This window comes from Sorex araneus, chromosome 5, assembly GCF_027595985.1.
Source record: "Sorex araneus isolate mSorAra2 chromosome 5, mSorAra2.pri, whole genome shotgun sequence".
In the NCBI taxonomy this organism is placed as follows: Eukaryota; Metazoa; Chordata; class Mammalia; order Eulipotyphla; family Soricidae; genus Sorex; species Sorex araneus.
The window spans coordinates 62,925,616-62,945,417 of NC_073306.1; the positions used below are offsets into that span (position 1 = coordinate 62,925,616).

Sequence of the window (19,802 nt, forward strand, 5' to 3'; positions counted from 1 at the left end):
CTGTTTAAGACTTAGTAACCTTCAATTGTATGGAAATCCTCAACTAGCACATTGCTTTTTCATTCACTTTTTACTTTATTACTTAGTGATGAGTACATTGAGATGAATGTACTCTTAGTAAAAAAATTGTTCAGAATAAATGTTATTGCAACAATATATTAAATTACTCTAATATGGAGATTTTATAAAATATTTTGCACTGTAGATTCAATTGTTTCACATGAATGATTGCATATTCTGACCTGAATGTTTTTTGTAATAAATTGATATGAACACTAGTTTGTGGTCTAATAATTAGTATACAATTTTTTGTGTCTTAAAACAAATTTATTACTTTGCAGTTTCTGTAGGTCAGGATTCTGAGGGACTTAGCTGGGTCTCTGGATTATGTTCCTCACAAGATGTAGTTGGTCTCTAGCCATTTCAAGTACTAAAAAGAAAATAATTCACTTTTATGCTCACTAAAGGGTATATTGGGAGGCTTTGACTCACTCTGGTTGTTTTTTAGAGACATCAATACCTTGTTATGGGTTCCTAGTCATAGGCAATCTCATAATATCTAATTTCTCTTCCATCAGAGAACGACAGAGCAAACACTTAGAGGGCAAGTAAGATGAAGTTACAGAATTTTTGTAATCTAATCTTAGATTACAAAGATTATTGTATTAATTTTTGTGTTTGCCCTGTATTATTGGAAATGAGTCATTACGTGAATACCAGATTCAGGAAAACTATTTAGTTTCATGTACAACCTACTTAAAAGTTATCAAAGATACTATTCTACTTAACTGTTACCAAGGATAAATATACACAACTATTGATTTATAAAATAATTTTGTATTATGTCTGGAAGATATGATTTAACCCAGAAATCTGACTTTCTGTGATTTTTATGTTTCTTTGCAGTTTTCTCCTAGGAGCAAAGAGGACCTAGGAAATAGATATGGTGGTAATTCTATTCTCCCCAAACTAGAAATACTTTTTTGTACAGCAATTGTTTTGAGCATACATTCTGTGAATTTCTGTGGTTGTAGGCGCTACCTCAAACATCATACAAAGAACAAGGAGGGAGTGCTGGACTCATGCTCCCTACTGCCTGGTTCTATTATATGCTGAATTCTGAGTTTATTAAAGAAAAGTTTGAAGAGCAGCCCCTGTTTAAATGTCTGAAAACCTGAGATATAGGGCATGTTTTTAAAATCATAGTATTTTAATAGATTTTAGATATGTGCTCCAAGCTAATTTAATAAAGTTTAGATATAGTGTTTAGATATGTGGTCTTCTAGAATCCGTCTACGTGGGTTTCTTTGTATTTACAGTCTACATTAATTCACTGCATATTTGCTAAGTGAAGGGAGGAAGTCTGAGTTTGAATCTTGTGCCTGGTTAGGTTTTGGTTCTTTCTGTTTCTAAAGTCAAAACTACTCCACTATATCTAGTACTGATCTTTTTTATGTTCACTATAGGCTTATGTTATTAGCCATCCAGTGTTTGCCTTAGTTTAGCATGACCTATTGAATGGTGAATACATTTACCTCCAGTATGAATGCTATTTTCTATACTAATAATAGATGTAAATCAGTGATTCATGTTCCACATTTTAAATAAACCAGTAGGATAAAAATGATCTTAAATGATTTCTACACTGTAAATTGACAGTGGTTTCCAACCAGCTAAAAACAATTTTTAACTGCAGATTTACCAATTTAGTTGTGTCACTTTCTTTATTAAGTTCTTTAACATTTTTAATTAAATCATTAAGATTCATTTTATTACCTACATCTGTTGTTTTATCTAAGTAGATTGATAGTCTCATTTCACAAAATAGTTTGTTTTCTGGATTATTTGATCAGAGAGAGAGAAAGAGAATGTTGCTTACAATAGAATTTATCCTTTAACCTGAGATTTAACTGGTTGTATATATATATAAATATATATGTATATATATTAATGTTTAAACTACTAGAAATCCATTTATCATAAATATTATTTTAGGATTATTCTTATTAGTCTTATACAAAAGATAAAATCTTTCTGTCTTTGTATTTTATTAGTTAATTCCAAGTAACCTTCAAAGTATAATTTTGAATTTTTTTTTTCTTTTTGGGTCACACCCACGATGCACAGGGCTTATTCCTGGCTCTGCACTCAGGAATTACCTCTGGCGGTGAACAGGGGACTATATGGGATTCTGGGAATAGAACCTGGGTCGGCTGTGTGCAAGGCAAATGCTCTACCCACTGTGCTATCGCTCCAGCCCCAGAAATTTATTTTTTAAGGGAAGTCAGACCACTGTGCTTTGGGAAAGATGTTCTTTTGAGAAAATGGAGGAATATGTGAGTTCAAAATTTATGAGTAAACCCAATGTCAAGTGGTAATTGCATGCCTCTCTGATTATGATGGGTAGGGCATAAACAATAAGGGTAGGAGTCTCAGAGAAAGGTGCCTAGCTGATATTCCAAAGTTCAGGTCTCTACAATTACAACACAGTGGGAATGGTGGGCAAGCTATGTGAATAAATCTCATGAGAGAAAAATTGTCGCTTTTGAAATGCAAAGAACATGTTGTATCTGTAACATAGTGAACATTAAAAGCCTGATTTCTCAGCCAGGGATTTTAAAATAAGATCCTCACATAAGGAAATACTGCAAAATGTATATATAAGGGGAAAAAATAGCATGGCAATATGATGGTTATCTGGCTCAGAAAATTTTGCTCTCCTTTTTTGAAAAATTTATCTTCTATAGTTTCTTTCACAAATAATAGTTGGCTCTCTTTTTATTTTTTTTTAGATGACTCTTCCCTCTTTTGATTCCTTCCTCACATATTTTAGCCATTAATATCTCCAAATATCTTCTCTTAGATTACCAAAGTTTTATGGTGAGTTACTGCTTCCAAAAAGTTATACCTCTTGTATCTTCAACTTTGACCTCACATATTTTTGCCTTTTAAATCACTCTCTCCATCCATCAGATTTTCTATTTATGTTCTCATCTTTGGAGGAATTATAAATTCATATAATAGATGAAATTCTTTATTATGAGAATATAAGTTAATATATCCCTAAGCTTTGTTCAACAACTTGAGAATATGGAGTCTCCCTTTAATTTCTTTGATAATATTATCGTGTGGAATCATTTTCTAAGTCATTTTCAGACCAAATTTAATTTTAACCTGAGATAATAAGAGAAAGATTATATAAGAGAACTTAATTTCACTGACAGCCTAAAGAAACTATTTTCCAATAAGTTTTGTACTCAAATATTTAATTAGAGCAATGCCAGGTAAAAATAAAGTCATTGCAAAATTACTAAGTCAAAATTATAATAGAGAAACTAACTACATAATGGATAGTTCTCACTAAAACTTTATAATATTGTATTGAAAAGTAACATGAATATATTTACATAAATTATACATGCATATAATAGATGAAATTCTTTATTATGAAAATAAGTTAATATATATGCATGTATATATTTAACAAAGAATTCTGTAGAAACTAGGTCATAACATTAAAATGGTGATGATTAAATCTAAGATGGTTGAAATCATCTAAAATAAATAAATAAATTTATTTATTTATACTAAATAAATCTTCAACACAAATGGATAAAAATTATTGGCATTTTTAATTGTCAGTTTCCTGTAATTGTTTAAAAATTGAGCATTAAGTTCACAACTAAATTTAGGGTTTGGTTTTTAGAAAAATAACTCTTAGTGCTGCATAAGAGGACAATGAAATTCCAAAGGAAACTGGGGAGAAACAGCTATTACAAGTGATAAATTTGAGAGATAGAAAATTACAATTAAGTGATAAAAGAGATAGTATAGGGAATAAGCATGTGTCTTCCTTGCAGCCAGCTCTGAGTTGATCAACATGTATCCTAACCATCACCAGGTGCAGTTTCGGAGGCTCCTGAGCACCACATGGTTACCCAGGAATCTCTAGCAACACGTGTCCTAAGCAGAACTGGATCCTTGCATCAATACACTGAACTAATTGGCTGGTAATGGTTAGCAGGACTTCCCTAGACTTCCTAAGCACTGCTTGGGAACCCTCCCCTAAAAACATTATAACCGACTATGTCTTTATGCACCAAACTAAAGTCAACCTTGAGATTGGTGACTTCCATCTCCTCCAGCAGAGGTAGGTGGCAGAGAAGGAGAAAAAAAATCACAGGAGTGTCCAAGCTTTAGGGTCACCTCAGCAGCCTCCCACGAGCTCACAGGCTTCCCATTTATTCAGTACAATATTGCTCCCCCATTCTGGCTCCCAACATGTGAGTTATTGTTTTGAGATGGCAAAAACAGTAAGAACAGTTAACAAGTACATCAAAATTCACTGTTAGTTAAGAGCAAAGACCAGGATACTTCAATTGATCAACAGGCACCCCATAAGAATAAAGTCATGACAGTTTCCTATTCTATTTTTGCTGCCTCCATCTCTCTATACTGCTCTCTACATCTAAAAGACAATTGTCTTACTGTACTTTCTTGGACACAAATTTGGTGCTTGTGGGTACAATTTTGCCTGCTGGATTATTACATGTTTTGAAACATAAACTGTTTTTTCCCCAGAGGACTATTCAGACACTGGGGATTTTGTTAGGGGGATCATCTCTGATTTCCCACTGCAAATGTTTCCTACTTTCTAAATATATGAGGTCAACGAAGGTTTATAACAAAATTTATCTTATACAGTGTCTCTTGTTTACAAGTATCATTTGTTGACAGTGTTTCATCATCTTTTCCATCTCTTGTTTTTTCATGTGTACACTGCTAGTTACTATCTACATTTATTTCTTTTTTAACTGACTGTAGCTAATATTATACTAACGACTCACTGCCCTGCTTCTAGTCTTGTATACTCTTCAACATATTTGCTATACTATTACTAGAAATATATTTTATCAATTGATTTTTGTTGAACAGGCTTTTCTCCTCCACCTTTCCCCCCTCCCTTTTCCTTTTGGCCACACCCAGCGATACTGAGGGGTAAGGTCTGACTCTGTATTCAGGAATTACTCCTGATGATGCTCAGGATTTTGATGCTCAGAGATGGATGCCAGGGATTGAACTTGGGTGGCCACATGCAAGGCAAGTGCCTACCTGCTGTACTATCTCTCCAGCCCCACTAGAAAAATATTTCAAAGATATAAGTCATAACATATTCCTACTGAAAGTCTCTTTTAACGCTATGTGCTTCTTTGGGGGCATAGGAGAGCCACTCCAATGGAGTTTGGGGGACCATATATTGTCAGATGTTGAATCCCTGGATTCCACATGCAAAGCATGTACTCCATACCTTGTGTTTATTTTCCACATAGGAAATATACAGTTATATATAATCATATTATTTCACATATAACTATGTATATAAACCAATTCCTCTTTATCCATTACTCTATAGAAACAAACAAAACAAATAAAAATATTCACAAATTAGATAAAAGGTTGAGGGTTACTGAAAAGATACAAAGTCAGGTAAACTGGTTGATTTGTATGGTGGTTGATTAAAAAGAGTATTTTTGGTGATGATCAAATTCTAGTACATAGTGATGTTACAGTTTAATCTTGTGTGCTTGAAATTTATATAATATTATAAACCATTATCACTTAAAATTAATCTGCTATCAAGGGAACATTTTTTGGAAAAATCCTAAATGTTTCATTATAGTATATGAGATTCTTTAAAATATCTAACCTATGACTTCTAATTACGAAAATCTTAATTTCATCTTTTTAGTCAGTTGATAACAATGACATAGAATTTTTCTTACTAACATGACACTAAATAACTAGTATGACTAGAAAATAACTAGAAAAATGACTAGAAAAGCAGTATTAACCAAGAGAAACATCCTCACTAGGAATGTCTTAACTTCTATATATATTATATGTATTATATGTATGTATATGTATTATATGTATATATATTATATGTATTATTACACATAAAATATGTACTATTTAATACTGACAATAATACATATAAGCATACAAGCAACATAGGGCCATAAGCAGTTTTGGATTTTCATAGAAGTGAGTTTAAACTCACTTCCTCACAAACTGAGACTCATGGTTCCTTATTTTTTTCCAATGATTCCATTAATAAAATTTCTATTGGTTTGTTTAAGCATTGAGATGAACTCATTTAGTTTACTTAGATATTCTCATGCCACATATTCAAGAAATATTCAAGTTCTTTTTATCTTCTAATGCTTTATTCATATTAAGACACAATAAAGACACATTAAGACACCAAAGGATAAGCGGAAAATAGGTGAAATTAATGCAGGGGATTATCAACCTAAAAAAAAGAGTGTAAATACATTACACTCTTTTGTTGACAAAGAATATAAGCTCTATATCCTACGAAGTCTTGAAAATTCTGATGCAACCAAAGAGTGAAAGCTGTGTGTGTATGTGTGTGTTGTGTGTTGTGTTTGTGTGGTAAATGTGTGCATGAGCATGGTTTATGAGAAGTACTAGTTGTGGTGATGATGGAATGGTGTGTTGGTGGTTGTAGTAGTAGAAATGATAATAGAAGCAACAATAATTAGTGCTGTAATAGGAATAGATGGAAACAACCAAACAATTTATGGAGAAAAAAATCCAATTAATAAATGCTTGGTTATAATGAACTAAGCATTACACTAAATGCTTTGTAGGAATTAATAAATAGACAAAATGATGATGTACACAAATGATATAAAAAGAAAATTCAAGTATTAATGAGGAAAAAGTAACATCTAAGTATCATTTAGGATGAACAGAAGTAATAATTGAGGAATAAATGAATGCCTTCATAGAAGAACAATAAGTTGGCAAAGACAAGGGGTTTAAACTCAAACATTGTAATGTCAATTAATATGAGACTACCATCTTATACAGAGAGGACAAACAAATAGTATTTAAATTTATATTAAAAATAGATGAAAGTTAAAAAGTGATCCAAGTGACAAGGCAATTCGAAGTTTTTTTAGCCCCTTTTTTCAGAGGAATTTTCCTGAAGCATGAGGTGAGAAACCATATTGTAGTAGGCTCAAGAGTAGCCTTGAAGATGAGAAAATATGGACAAAAAGTGTAGACTATTCTTAAAACAAAACTGTAGAATTTAGTATTGAGAACAGTGGTTTTAGGGAACACAGTTGTGAACTCAATATAGAAAATAACTGGGAAATATAAAATCTAAATCTTGCATATTGAGTCCTTTTAATTTATCATTCCTGGGGCATGACTTTATTAAATGTTTCCTCTAAAGTTTTTTTTTAATATATGTTTCTATGAATTAAAATAATAATTATCCAAATATATACTATGGCTCTTCTTTATATAAGAGTCAACAATGAAGGTTAGAGAAAATTGTGACTTTAAATCAACTATATATATATATATATAGTTATATATATATATATATACATGAAGAAAAGCATTGGTATAGGCATAAATTTGTAGAAGATTTAAAAAGTCATAGGAAATGAAAAATGACTTGAAAAACTTAATTTCAAGGTATTGATATTTATTGAAGGTATCCTAACTATAAGACACTATATTTGATTTGGCAATTCCAATTGAGAATGATTGCTATTTTATTCCATCTAGAATCTGCCTTGTTCTATTTTTTCTTTCCTTGGACATTTAATTCTTCATGATGTGATCATTTTTCCTTCTTCATCACTATCCTCTGACTTTTGTAAGTTGAAGGGGAAAAGGGAAGACAAATGTGATTCAGTTGAGTAAGTTAAAGTCATATAGTAAGAAAAACATTTAATAAGGATTAAAAATGCCTTTGTTTTTATAGGCATTACTTTTTGACTCTGAAATTTCATATGATAAAGCCTGGATATTTTAGTTATAAGGATTGGATTCCAATGTCTCAGATAAAAACTTAATTTAACCTGAAGTTAAAATTTTATGTAACCATTGAGACAAGCTTAAAACAAGAAAAAAAGTATAAAATATTATAAATTGGTGGTTTTTCTATTGTAATAATTAAAGTATATGTTAAGTTATGAGGATAAGTAGTATAAGACTGACAGAAAAATAACAATCAATATGATAATGTATTTGTAGAAATGTCTTATGGTGAACATAGAAACACGTTTAGCCTAGAGGCTGGATACCTGGCAGATAGAAAACCTCTCTAGGAATAAAGAGCAAAATGTTCAAGTAAGTGTTTAAAGTACAATGTGGAAACTGAAGGAACTCCACTTGATTCTTTTGAGGAGCAAAATGGCAAGTTAAAATATCTGTGGAGGGGCTGGAGGAATAGCACAGCGGGTAGGGCATTTGCCTTGCACGTGGCTGACCCAGGTTCGAATTGCAGCATCCCATATGGTCCGCTTAGCACTGCCAGGGGAAATTCCTGAGTGCAGAGCCAGGAGTAACCCCTGTTCGTGGTCGGGTGTGACCCAAAAAAGCAAAAATAAATAAAAAAAAAAAATAAAATATCTGTAGAAGGTAATTTACATAGTTCTCCATTACTATCAAAATAAAGATTTGATACATTTTTTGCACTTATGAAACAGTTACTTTTGGGGAAGCACTTTATGATGGTTATCTATTTGTATAGGATAAAAATTGCTAACACATATTTAATTAAAAATATTATTTTATATGTATCAGTTTTAAAATCTGAACTCTCTCTCCAATCCCAAATTACTATTGTTAACATAACCTTATGACTGGTGATACATATAAGTTGCAGGTTTTTTGTTTTTACTACAAATACAGTCCAATTTAATAGTTAGGTACCTAGCATATAGCTAGCACAGTGGTGAATAAAACAAGTTAAATTAATGGATCATGGGCCTTCTTTTAATAGAATCTGAATTTGATTGTCCCAGTTTTTGGTTCTGCAGTAAATGAAACAATAATATGATTTAATAATATTCAAGTTTACCTATTAAAAAATGTGTATGCCTTAGCTGTGTGCAATTTTCTGTGCATATTAGAGTATATTACATTTTCATTTAATTTCTGAGTCAATCTCTCCTTAATAACTTCAAAAATATAAAAAGCAATGAATTAACTCTACTTCTTTATTACTCAGGTTGTTCCAATATATATTGCTCTTAACTGGTTAAATATTTCCTTGAATTTTAAAACAAACTAAAGTCAACTGTTCAATAATATCTCTGTGAGGTTTCATTAAAACTTACATTTTGACAATTTCTCAGAAGGCCAGCACTTCATAATTAATAATATTCCATCAAAAGATTGACCTTATGAATGACTTGATAAGTGCAAACTTAAGAGAAAAAAATTTCTTTGGACTATTTATTGAATCCTAAGAACTGTTCTCTTTTGGAATGAAAGTGCGTTTGGGAAACATGTCTATGAAATTGTCTGTGTTAACATTTGAAATACTTTTTACAATAAAAATTCAGGCTGTCTATGCTATATTTAAAATAAAAGGAATTATAAAAAGCTTCATTTATCTTGATCATTTGTGACCTCCTTTAAAGGTTCCTAATATTGAACTCCCAGGTATGTGATGTCTCAGATACCAGGTGCTTAATATAAATGGCTTTGGCATTCATTTTCAAGCTGAATCTACAGAGATTCTACTGACAGAACGCTGCTTCTTGTGTGAGATTGAGTCAGTTCATTAGTTTATTTAAGTATTAATAAGATTCAGATCACAGGAAGGGTTTAATGAAAGAAACTTTGAAGTCAAAGAGATCTCAGATTTGAATATCAGTTCTGTCCCTTACAAGTTATAGAACTCCAAGTAAATTACCTTGAGGCTGTTTTATCACCTATAAAATGGGAAAGTATTGCCTATCTTTCGCATTGGAGCTGAGTTTTGTGACATTTGTTACAACAGAGGAGATTCCAATGGCCATTTATGAATGAAGTTCAGATCTTTTTATATAGTTTGACAATAGTGGCTTAAATTCTTATTAGGAAATAACTTGAAAAAAAAATTAAAAAAAGAGAGATAAGGTCAGGAGCAATAGTACAGTGGGTAGGACATTTGCCTTGCACATGGCCAACCTGGGTTTGATCTCCAGCATCCAAAATGATCCCCTAAAGATTGCCAGTAGTAATTCCTGAGTTCACAGCCAGGAGTAACCCCTGAACATTGCTGGGTGTTACCCAAAAAGCAAGTAATAATAATAATAATTTGCTACACACATTGTGTAACTACCAATCGTTAGTCGATAATATCCCAATATTAATGAAAGTATTATTCTTAACCTATGGAAGCCTACATACTTTATTATACTTTTAATTTAATTTTCAACAATTTCAATAAGTATTTCTAATTTTTTTTGGATAAACATAATGTTTGCGTATATTCTCAGTGATTGAAAATTTGACTGACAATAGGCATGTAAAAATAACAGTTTTATAAATGTATGCTCAGCACATTGTATTCAATGCACGAATAAATAGATGATTAAATAAATCAACTATTTAAATCTATGAAACAGAGCTTGAGGCAAGAGACTGCAACTCACTTCCCTGGTAATTCTGATTTGCTCAAAAACTTTTATTTGCTTGTTTGTTTATTGGTTTTTAGCGACACCAACTGTGCTCGGGCTACACTCCTGATTCTGAGTTTAGGGATCAATCCTGGTAGTGATCAGGGGACCATCTGTGGCTCTGAGGTTAGAACTGCTTTTACTACAGTTACAGGCAGGAAAGCACCTTATCTTTCTTATTTATCTTTCCTCCTCTTTTTTCTCCTCTTCTTCCTCCTCTTCTTAGAGAAAGAAGTAAGTCCTACTGACTTACTTAGTAACTTACTAAACTCAAGAATCTATCCTGGAGGAGATCAGGGTACCATATGCAGCTCAGGGGACCTGGGAATTTGACCTGAATTCAATCACATGCAAGACAAGCATGCTATCTGCTGTACTATCTCCCCAAACCCTCATTTTCTTTAAAAATAAAACAAACAAAACAAAACCTTACTGTTTGCTATGTGATATCCTACTATTGTCCCTCTCCAGTTTTATAGGGCTGTCACTGTAAAGGTCAAGGAAACTTGATTCAGGAGGCAACTTTTATAAGTTCCATAATTTCTTAGATTGCTTCTTTTTATTGTTTTCCATATATCATATAAACTTCTGAAAATTCTTCCAAATGCATATTATTTGAAAAAACTATGAGTAGACACACCATTTAAAAATATCAATTAAAAAACATATCTGCAGGAAGTTATTTTAGTAAGTTTTTCAGAGAAGAAAGTCTTAGTGATGGGTCATTGGGAAAAGAAGGAACTTGAAGATTTGACAACTTAGTTAGAAGTTTATGGATTTCGTGAAAATATGTGGTCATTGCCTTCTAAAAGTGTTTCTCCACCATGTTCATTCATTTGCACAATCGTTCACTCAGAAAATTCTTTTCTTTTTTTGGTTTTTGTACCACACCCAACTGTGCTCAGGGTCTACTCTTGACTCGCACTCAGGGATCACTCCTGATGTGGCTCTGGGTACCATATGAAGTACCAGAGGAAGAAACTGAGTTGGCTGTCTGCAATTGCTCAGGGTTTGTACAGTACTCCTGGCTCTGTACTCAGGAATTACTCTTGGTGGTGCTTGGGGGACCATGTGGGATGCCAGGGGTCTGACCCAGGTCGACTGCGTGCAAGGCAAACACCCTACCCATCGTGCTATCGCAGCAATGCTTGGGGGCTGCTCCTGGGAACTATATGTAGTGCCAGGGGTCAATTTGGACTTGACAATATCCAAGTCAAGTTCCTTAATCCCCTTAAGCCCTGTACTATCTCTCTGGACTATCCACTTTGTTCTTAATTTTCTCCCTTTTTGGATGTAATAGGTGTATATATAAGATTTGTTTAACTTTGTAAATTTGTTCAACTTTGTAAATGTAATTTTAAGTGATTTAAAAGAAGGGAAATAAGCTTTAATTAGTCAGCTGGAATGAAAGTGAGATAAATCAGAAATTTTGGAACAGGTGATATTATTTTGGTTTTAAGGTTCAGATTGGGCAGATTAGAATTCCTGATTAAGAAATTAATGTAAATAAGTATTCAAAGGAATGAGAAAATAATGAAATTTATTAGTACTATTAGTATTATGAAAGAAAGTAGTGGCAAAAACATGTAAAATCTACTTTTATATCAACAAAATATGAATGTAAGGGTTTTGGTCAGTACTTTTCAGGTTCATGTAAGTTATTAATTTTTTTTTAATTGGGGTCACACCTGTTGGTGCTAAAGACTTATTTCTGGCTCTGAATTTAGGAATCACTCATGACAGGGTTGTGGGGGGCATCTGGGATGCCAAGGTTTACACCTGGGTTGGACAAGTCTAAGGCAAACACCCTAAGTACTGTACTATTTCTCCAGCCCCAAGAAATTCAAGGCTTCAAACGGAACTAGAAGTAAATTTTGTTTCAGGATGATGATCTGAAGAATAGCTGTGTATAGCAATTTTAGTACTAATTTTGATGGTAATATTCCCCAACTGAAATTCCTTATTGACCTCTTTCTCTAAGGCCGCTGACGTACTGTTACAACATGGAGCTAATGTAAATGTTCAGGATGCAGTTTTTTTCACCCCATTGCACATTGCATCATACTATGGTCATGAGCAGGTAAGTCTGACAACAGAATTTCCAAAGAACAAGAGATGACTTAATTTTTGTTGAACTGGCCAGCTTCAAAGAAAAGATATATAAGACCTCTTTGGAATTGCTTTTTACCATATCCTCCTCAGATTGACCCTTGAGAATCTTACAGATCTATAGTAATATTGAAAATGCTGTGTAATTAACTTTTACTCTAGCTTTAATATACAACAGAGGAAGCTTACATTGGTAAGTGTACAACCATAAGAATCAATTCAGCTTGACTTTGAAAAATGCCTAGCTTTCTTACCATATTTATATTATGTACCATCACAGATATTCAATTTGTGAATCTATAAAGTAGAGAAAATAGTAATAGTACCTTCTCCTGTGCTTGCTCTTATGGGGATATATTAGTATTTGATTCATGACAAATGAATGCCACTGTGGTGATTTTAATGACAGTTTAAATAAAACAAATTATAAAGGCCTTTCCAGCAAGCAGTTCCTTACAAAGATGCTTTTTAAAAAAACTGTGCATTATCATAGTCTGTAGTACACACAAAAAATTATCTTCTGAAATATGTTTACATTCTATCTTCAGCATTTGTGAATGTTACTTTGAAAGAGAATTTGAAGATATGATCAAGTTAAGGATCTTGAGATGAGGAGATTGTCCCGGATTGTCTGGAAGGGTTGATGAAATCTCAAAGATACTATTATAGTGGCAAGAAAGAAGTCAGAATAAAAGGAGATGTGATAGCAGAAGTAAAAGAAGTTAAATCTGGAAGTGATCACAAGCACATAAAAGCTAAAAAGTGACAAGGGGTCCAAGGAGATATCTAAGAAAGTTAGTGCATATGTTTGCATGGAGAAAACGTGGATGCAGTACCTTGGACCACATAGTTCCCCAAGCAACACTAGGAGTAACTTATGTACACAGCTAAATGTGATGCCCAAACAAAAAAGCAACCAAGCATGCAAACAAAATTTAATAAAGAAATGGAAATCTCTAGAGGGTATGCATCATGTCAAAATATTGATTTTAGATTTCTAAACTCCAGAACTTTAAGAAATAAATATTCATTATTTCAGTGCAATACGTTTGTGCAGCAGTGCCAATGGAAAACTAGCATATAGAATAACGTAAAAAAAATTAAAAATGTGCTGTAAATGTGTAATTTGCTAAGATATAAGACTGTATTAGTTGTATGTTTAGATTTCTTGATATTTGTAATAAAGAATGTTAAAATAATAATATTGTTATAAGATAGTTTATATGTCTTCTTCAATAAATAATATTATGTGGCCCTAATTCATCCCATGAATTTAATGAGTTATTATTTTGTAAACACTTATTATGAAATAATTAATATATTAATTATGGCCTTTTTGCTTTTAAAAATTCTGACAAAAACCTAAAATTGCTTGTTATTAATTCTATTAATAATATTCATGAAACTTCCTAGGATGAGGTAGTTCAAGCATCTAAATAGGACCAAATTAAACAGAAATAGAGACTTAATTGGGTACACAAAACTTAAGTGTTCATTTGGCAGCCAATCTGACTGCCTCTTCATTTTAAATCTCTTAACTCTCATGTCGTACTCAATTATTCAAGTTCATATGTCTATTTTTTTCCTTGATGGAAGTCATGTTATTGTACCTGAAGGATTCCAAGTGAAAAAACAAGCATACTTCTGTCTCTGTGCTATTCTAGTCATTTTGACTTTATTTCTTTGCTAGCTGGCATATGCTTGGACACTCTTCGACCTGTGAAGCGTGACCTATAGCTAGGGAAGATTGCTCATTTCATTGATGTGCTGCTCAGAGCACACTAGAGTGGACTGGAAAGCTGGGCACTGAAAACGCTTTTGAAAGAACAGGGTCCAAAAGCCCAGGTGATGAAAAAAAAATGCCATACTTCTTTGATTTCAGGCACCAACAGGACATACACAGTGCATGCAATTTGTAGAGTCATCCCCTTTGGTGATTAACCTTATCACCCAGCAGAAACATAAGGAGCTGCTGTGCATGCTGGGTGGAGAGTTAAATTTGTTTATTTTCCCTGAATATATAGTCACAGTTATAAAATTTGCTGAAATGTGAATGGCCCTTTTATGATAAGGAACTCACTTTCTATTTGTAAAGACAGTGCATAAGTAATTTATGGATGCTATTGTCACTTGCTAAAATATGCTGACAGAAGAATGGTACACTCAATTTTTAAAAGTGCTTAATGTGCCATGTTCTTTGCCATTTGTTTATTTACTTATTTTTAAGTGGAAGAGTAGATGTTTGGTACCTGCGCAGTATTCCCAACATACACAATAATAGTGTTTAATAGACAATGTATTTCAAATACAATTTGAATATGTCCATTATAAGGTCTCATAATGAGACTCTATGGAGAATGTGTAAGTGGAAATATATGCTTAAAAGAGAAAGGTTCTTGCCACAGAACTTCTATGGCTCTGATTTCTTCTGAGTTAAGTATTAGTCTGCTCATTAGGTGACACAGGGATAAAGTGCACGTATTCTGCACTAGATGTTAACACATCTGCTAAATTTACTGAGTATCAGGAATTTTTCTAACTGCTTTACATGCAATAATTAATTTAATCTCCATAACAACTTTATGAAGTAGAACTATCATAATTCCTATATTATCAATGAAGAAATTGAAGTCTCAAGAGATCATCATTTATTAAAGTTAACATAGCTAATAGCAGAAGGCTGGTTTCAGAACAATTATTCTTTATATACTAATTCTAAAAGGAAGATTTCCTCACTTCTCTTCCTGTTAATTTATTTGCTAGAGTGTCTACAAAATATGCACCACTGTCTTTGAACTTACTAATTGGGATTAGTGTAGTGACTTCTGAAATTCCCAGGAAAGAAATATTCAATCTAGAAATATTTATATTGCAAAATCCCCAGTGAACAAATTAATATTTGAGAAATCTTTTAAGTCCCTAAAAGACTTGTAAATCATTTAATGCTTGAGCTATCTCTTTTTCTCTTTTCTCTCTCTGACTCTCTCTGTCTCTCTGTCTCTGACTGTCTCTGTCTCTCTCTGTCTCTCTCCCTCTCTCTCTCTCTCCCTCTCCCCACCCCTCCTCTCCTTTAATACTTGAACACAAGGGTTAGCAATGTAGAGAAAATGCTGAGGACTGCTGCAATTATCTATCATATACTCACAAATTAAAAAAGAGGACTCAGAACTCCAACAGAAAACAAGATGACCATCACTTACATGTGCATGGAGCTGTTGTAAAAATCAAGTTAATTTAACTATTCCTGTCTCTGTCCAGAAGCTACTTTGGAAAAGATGGTTATGATTTTGAATGACTTTAGAAATAATTATTTATGTACAACAAAACTAAGTCTTGCAATTAACCCAATTTTATTTTGATAGGATTTTTATTGTTTTGACTATTTGAGTTAGGATTTTATGTCTTTGGGGGATAAAAAAGAATCTAATTGAAGATTCTAAGCATGTCTTTTTAAATTATGACATTAATTTTGATTAATTGATCATTTAGATAACCCGGCTTCTTTTAAAATTTGGTGCTGATGTAAATGTAAGTGGTGAAGTTGGAGATAGACCTCTCCACCTGGCATCTGCAAAAGGATTCTTTAATATTGCAAAACTATTGATAGAAGAAGGCAGCAAAGCAGATGGTAAGACTATATGCTTAAAATAGCTTTTCTCTCTTTTACTTTATATATACTTTTTATTTGTACTTTTCTTATTCACTATAGAATAATCTTAAATTTTATCAACCCTATGCTCATTTGCTAATTTGCTAATTTGTTATCAAGTCATTATATATACATAATATTGCCCAAATGCCTGGCTGTCTTCCCTGGGGCCTCTTAGAAGGGGTGGGCTCCAGCTTCCCTTCTTGCGCCGGAGCAGCACTCCCGTGGCCAAACACCTCTGGAGCCTAGCCACAGCCATGCTCAAGGTCCCTCTCCACATGTTCGGATGAGCCTCACGCATGAAGGTACCAGCAGAAGAACCCAGGTGTGTGGGACCCGGGGCTGAGACCTCCAAGCCTGCTCAGATCAGGACTGGACCTCTTCCACCCTGATTTCCCATTTTCCAGTAGTTAGGCGGTCACATCCAGGGACTGCCCCCAGCGCCCTGTATCCCCACCAATGGCCCACATCCAGAGACTTAAAACCAAGCTCCTGGAAGTGAAGTGGCCGCATGACATCTTATAACCTAGTTCTCCCTCTGGGAGAAACTAGCAAGCTACCGAGAGTTTCCTGCCCACAAGGGAGAGCCTTGCAAACTCCTCATGGTGTACTCATATGCCAAAACCAGTAACAATGCCAGCTCTCATTCCTCTGACCCTGAAAGAGCCTCCAATGCGGCATCCTTGGGAAGAACATGTAAAGAGAGGCTTCTAAGATCTAAGGGCTAGGATGAATGGAGATGTTACTGAGACCACTCAAGAAATTCAATGATCAACAGGATGATGATGATGATGATGATGATGATGATGATGATGATGATGATGATGATGATGATGATGATGGTGATGATGATATATATTTCAATTGGTTTTGGTTTGGGGTCATGCCCACCTATACTCAGGGCTTACTCTACACTCAGGTATCATTTTTGGCGGTGCTCAGGGGACCACCTTAGGTATTAGAGATTGAATCTGGGGCAACTGCATGCAAGATAAGTGCCTTACCCACTGTACTATATTCGTGTCTCTCAGCTTTTAATATTTATTATCTCAGTAAAAATAAGAAAATTTCATACATAAATTTTTTCCTAGTTGTTATTTACTAATTTTTTAATTGAAGCAAACTTTACACATAGAAAATTCTCAAATCTTAAGTGAATATTTGTTAATATATTCATGTAAATTGCCTGATAAATATACATGATATATTAATGGTATATACTTATAGTTAGTTATATTGATATTTTTTTTTTTTTTTAAAATATATTTCCCTCTAAGATTGGCTGCCTTCTACTTTATTTTTTTATTTTTTTGGCTTTTTGGATCACACCTGGCAGTGCACAGGGGTCATTCCTGGCTCATGCACTCAGGAATTACCCCTGGCGGTGCTCAGGGGACCATATGGGATGCTGGGATTCGAACCCGGGTCGGCCGCGTGCAAGGCAAACGCCCTACCCGCTGTGCTATCGCTCCAGCCCCTATATTGATATTTTTATATTTTCATTTATAAAGTTAAAAATACTTTATCTGGAAAACTGAACTCTGGCATTTTCATTTTTACCATCTAAATTTTCACCAAATTAATTTATGGTTGACTTCAGTTGTATTAGCTAGTTGTTTCTATTCTTGAAGTTTCTATATAACTTTATGGATGTATATTTTTTATAGTTTTGGGCCCCAGCCAGTGGTGCTCAGAGCTTACTCATGGCTCTGCACTAAGGAACCATCACTCCTTGAGTGCTCAGAGCACCATATGAGGTGCGAGGGTCAAATCCTGGTTGTCCATCTGCAAGGCAAACACCCCACTTGCTGTGTAATATTGCTCCATCTCCATATAATTGTATTCTTTTGATCAGCAACATGCTTTGATATTTGTTCATCTTGTTACATGAGTCCGTTTCCTCTTTTTTTATAGCTGAAGGTTATATCAATATTCCTCAGTTTATCTATTCTCCAACTACTGAGCATTCAATTATTTCTGATGTTTGGTTTATATGAATATACCTGACAGAACAATTCTTACTCACTTTTTGCATACCTTTATATTAATTTCTCTTAAGGGTTGTTTCATGTTTTTTGGAATTGTTGGTTTTAAGACTACACATGTTTGACATTTATCTAAGTGTTTGATTTTCACTCCCACAACAATATATGATAGCTCCATTTGTTTCCCACATCCTCTTTAATTACTATTATTAAATTTTTTATTCAAGTCATATTAGCTTATTTAACTTTATGTTTCAAGGGTACAGTTTCACATCTTTTTAAAATACATGTTACTGTGCCTCTCTCCCAGTACCAAAATACTTCCATCACAATATATTTGCATCAAGAACCCTTTCTACAATGGAGATAGAGTGTGATCAGATTAGGGGAAAACTTTGAAGTACACATAAAGGTTTAGATAGTAGAATTCCTGTATCTTTTAAATTTTTAGATTATACAATTGACCATAAATTTTTATTACAAGTACAGCATCGGTAAATATCCTTCTCCTCTTCATCACTTCCTCACAAACTTTATTTTTTGACAGAGAATCTCAGAGTTATATCTTGTCATTAAATTCTCTCAGGCATATCCAACACTCTTCCATTGACCCCCAAGAGACCTAATTAAAAACCAAGCCATAAGAACCGCTAGCTTTTGTAGCAAGAAGGATGCACAATTCCAAAAGGACAAGGTTGTCAAAGCTCTAGCATTGTCAGTTCCTTGGGTCCAAAACTCATGTTGATATTCAGTTAATAAATCTAACCAGTGATTTTTACATACACATGTGGAAAACACTGTCTCTCGGCTATGTTGACACTAGACCAGCTTCCCGTTTGCATCATGGAATAAGGGCCATTTTGTCTTGTAAACCTTCAGAAGCACAATATTTGCCTCTTCCGTAAAATAATGGGAAATCACCAAGGTATATTCCATATAGCATAAACATAAGCAACTTGTGTTGTCAGGACACAGGGAATTCTGTTCCTTGGACCTTATTTAACCAGTCTCTTTGATTCTGTGGCTTCAGAATAGGCAGAGGTACACCTGTGTGAATTACTGAACACATAATTCTGTTTTTGAAACTGCCTTGCTCTTCTAAGGGGTCAGGAACCGCATCACTTTTTCCTTTTATTATCAGTGCCAACCTCAGCTTTTTATTCCTCTGTGCAACTCCAAAAGCTCAGTAGTGTCAAAATGAGTGTCATTTATGATCAGCATGTCTCCAGGATCAAAGGACTCTTCCACAAAAAGCAATGGAATGTGTATTACCTCCAAATCCCCCTACATACCGGCATCATGTAATATAATTTTTAACATTTTCTTTCTGATTCACACAAGCACTACATGCCTCGTACTCAATCATTTAAAAAAATCAAGAGGCAGTATGACTCAGTCTTTTAGTACTTTGATTGCCTTCTAGTATACCTTAGTGTTTAAGTTCCTTTTGTACATCAACCAATTGCAACAAATAAACTGTAAGATCCATTGTGCTGATAGGCACTGTACTAGATTTATAAACTAGCTCACTTTTTCCAAAATGTAACTAAGCCTTCAGATGAT

At 33.7% G+C, this 19,802-nt stretch overlaps 1 protein-coding gene across 1 annotated transcript in view; it reads left to right on the plus strand.

Annotated features, from left to right (window-relative positions):
- TNNI3K (TNNI3 interacting kinase) overlaps positions 1-19,802 on the plus strand; it is a 302,459-nt gene that overhangs the window by 65,969 nt on the left and 216,688 nt on the right. The window contains exons 6-7 of the mRNA XM_004603345.2: positions 12,478-12,576; positions 16,095-16,233. Of these exons, the coding sequence (XP_004603402.2) occupies positions 12,478-12,576; positions 16,095-16,233 (238 nt within the window). The remainder of the gene's footprint in view (positions 1-12,477; positions 12,577-16,094; positions 16,234-19,802) is intronic.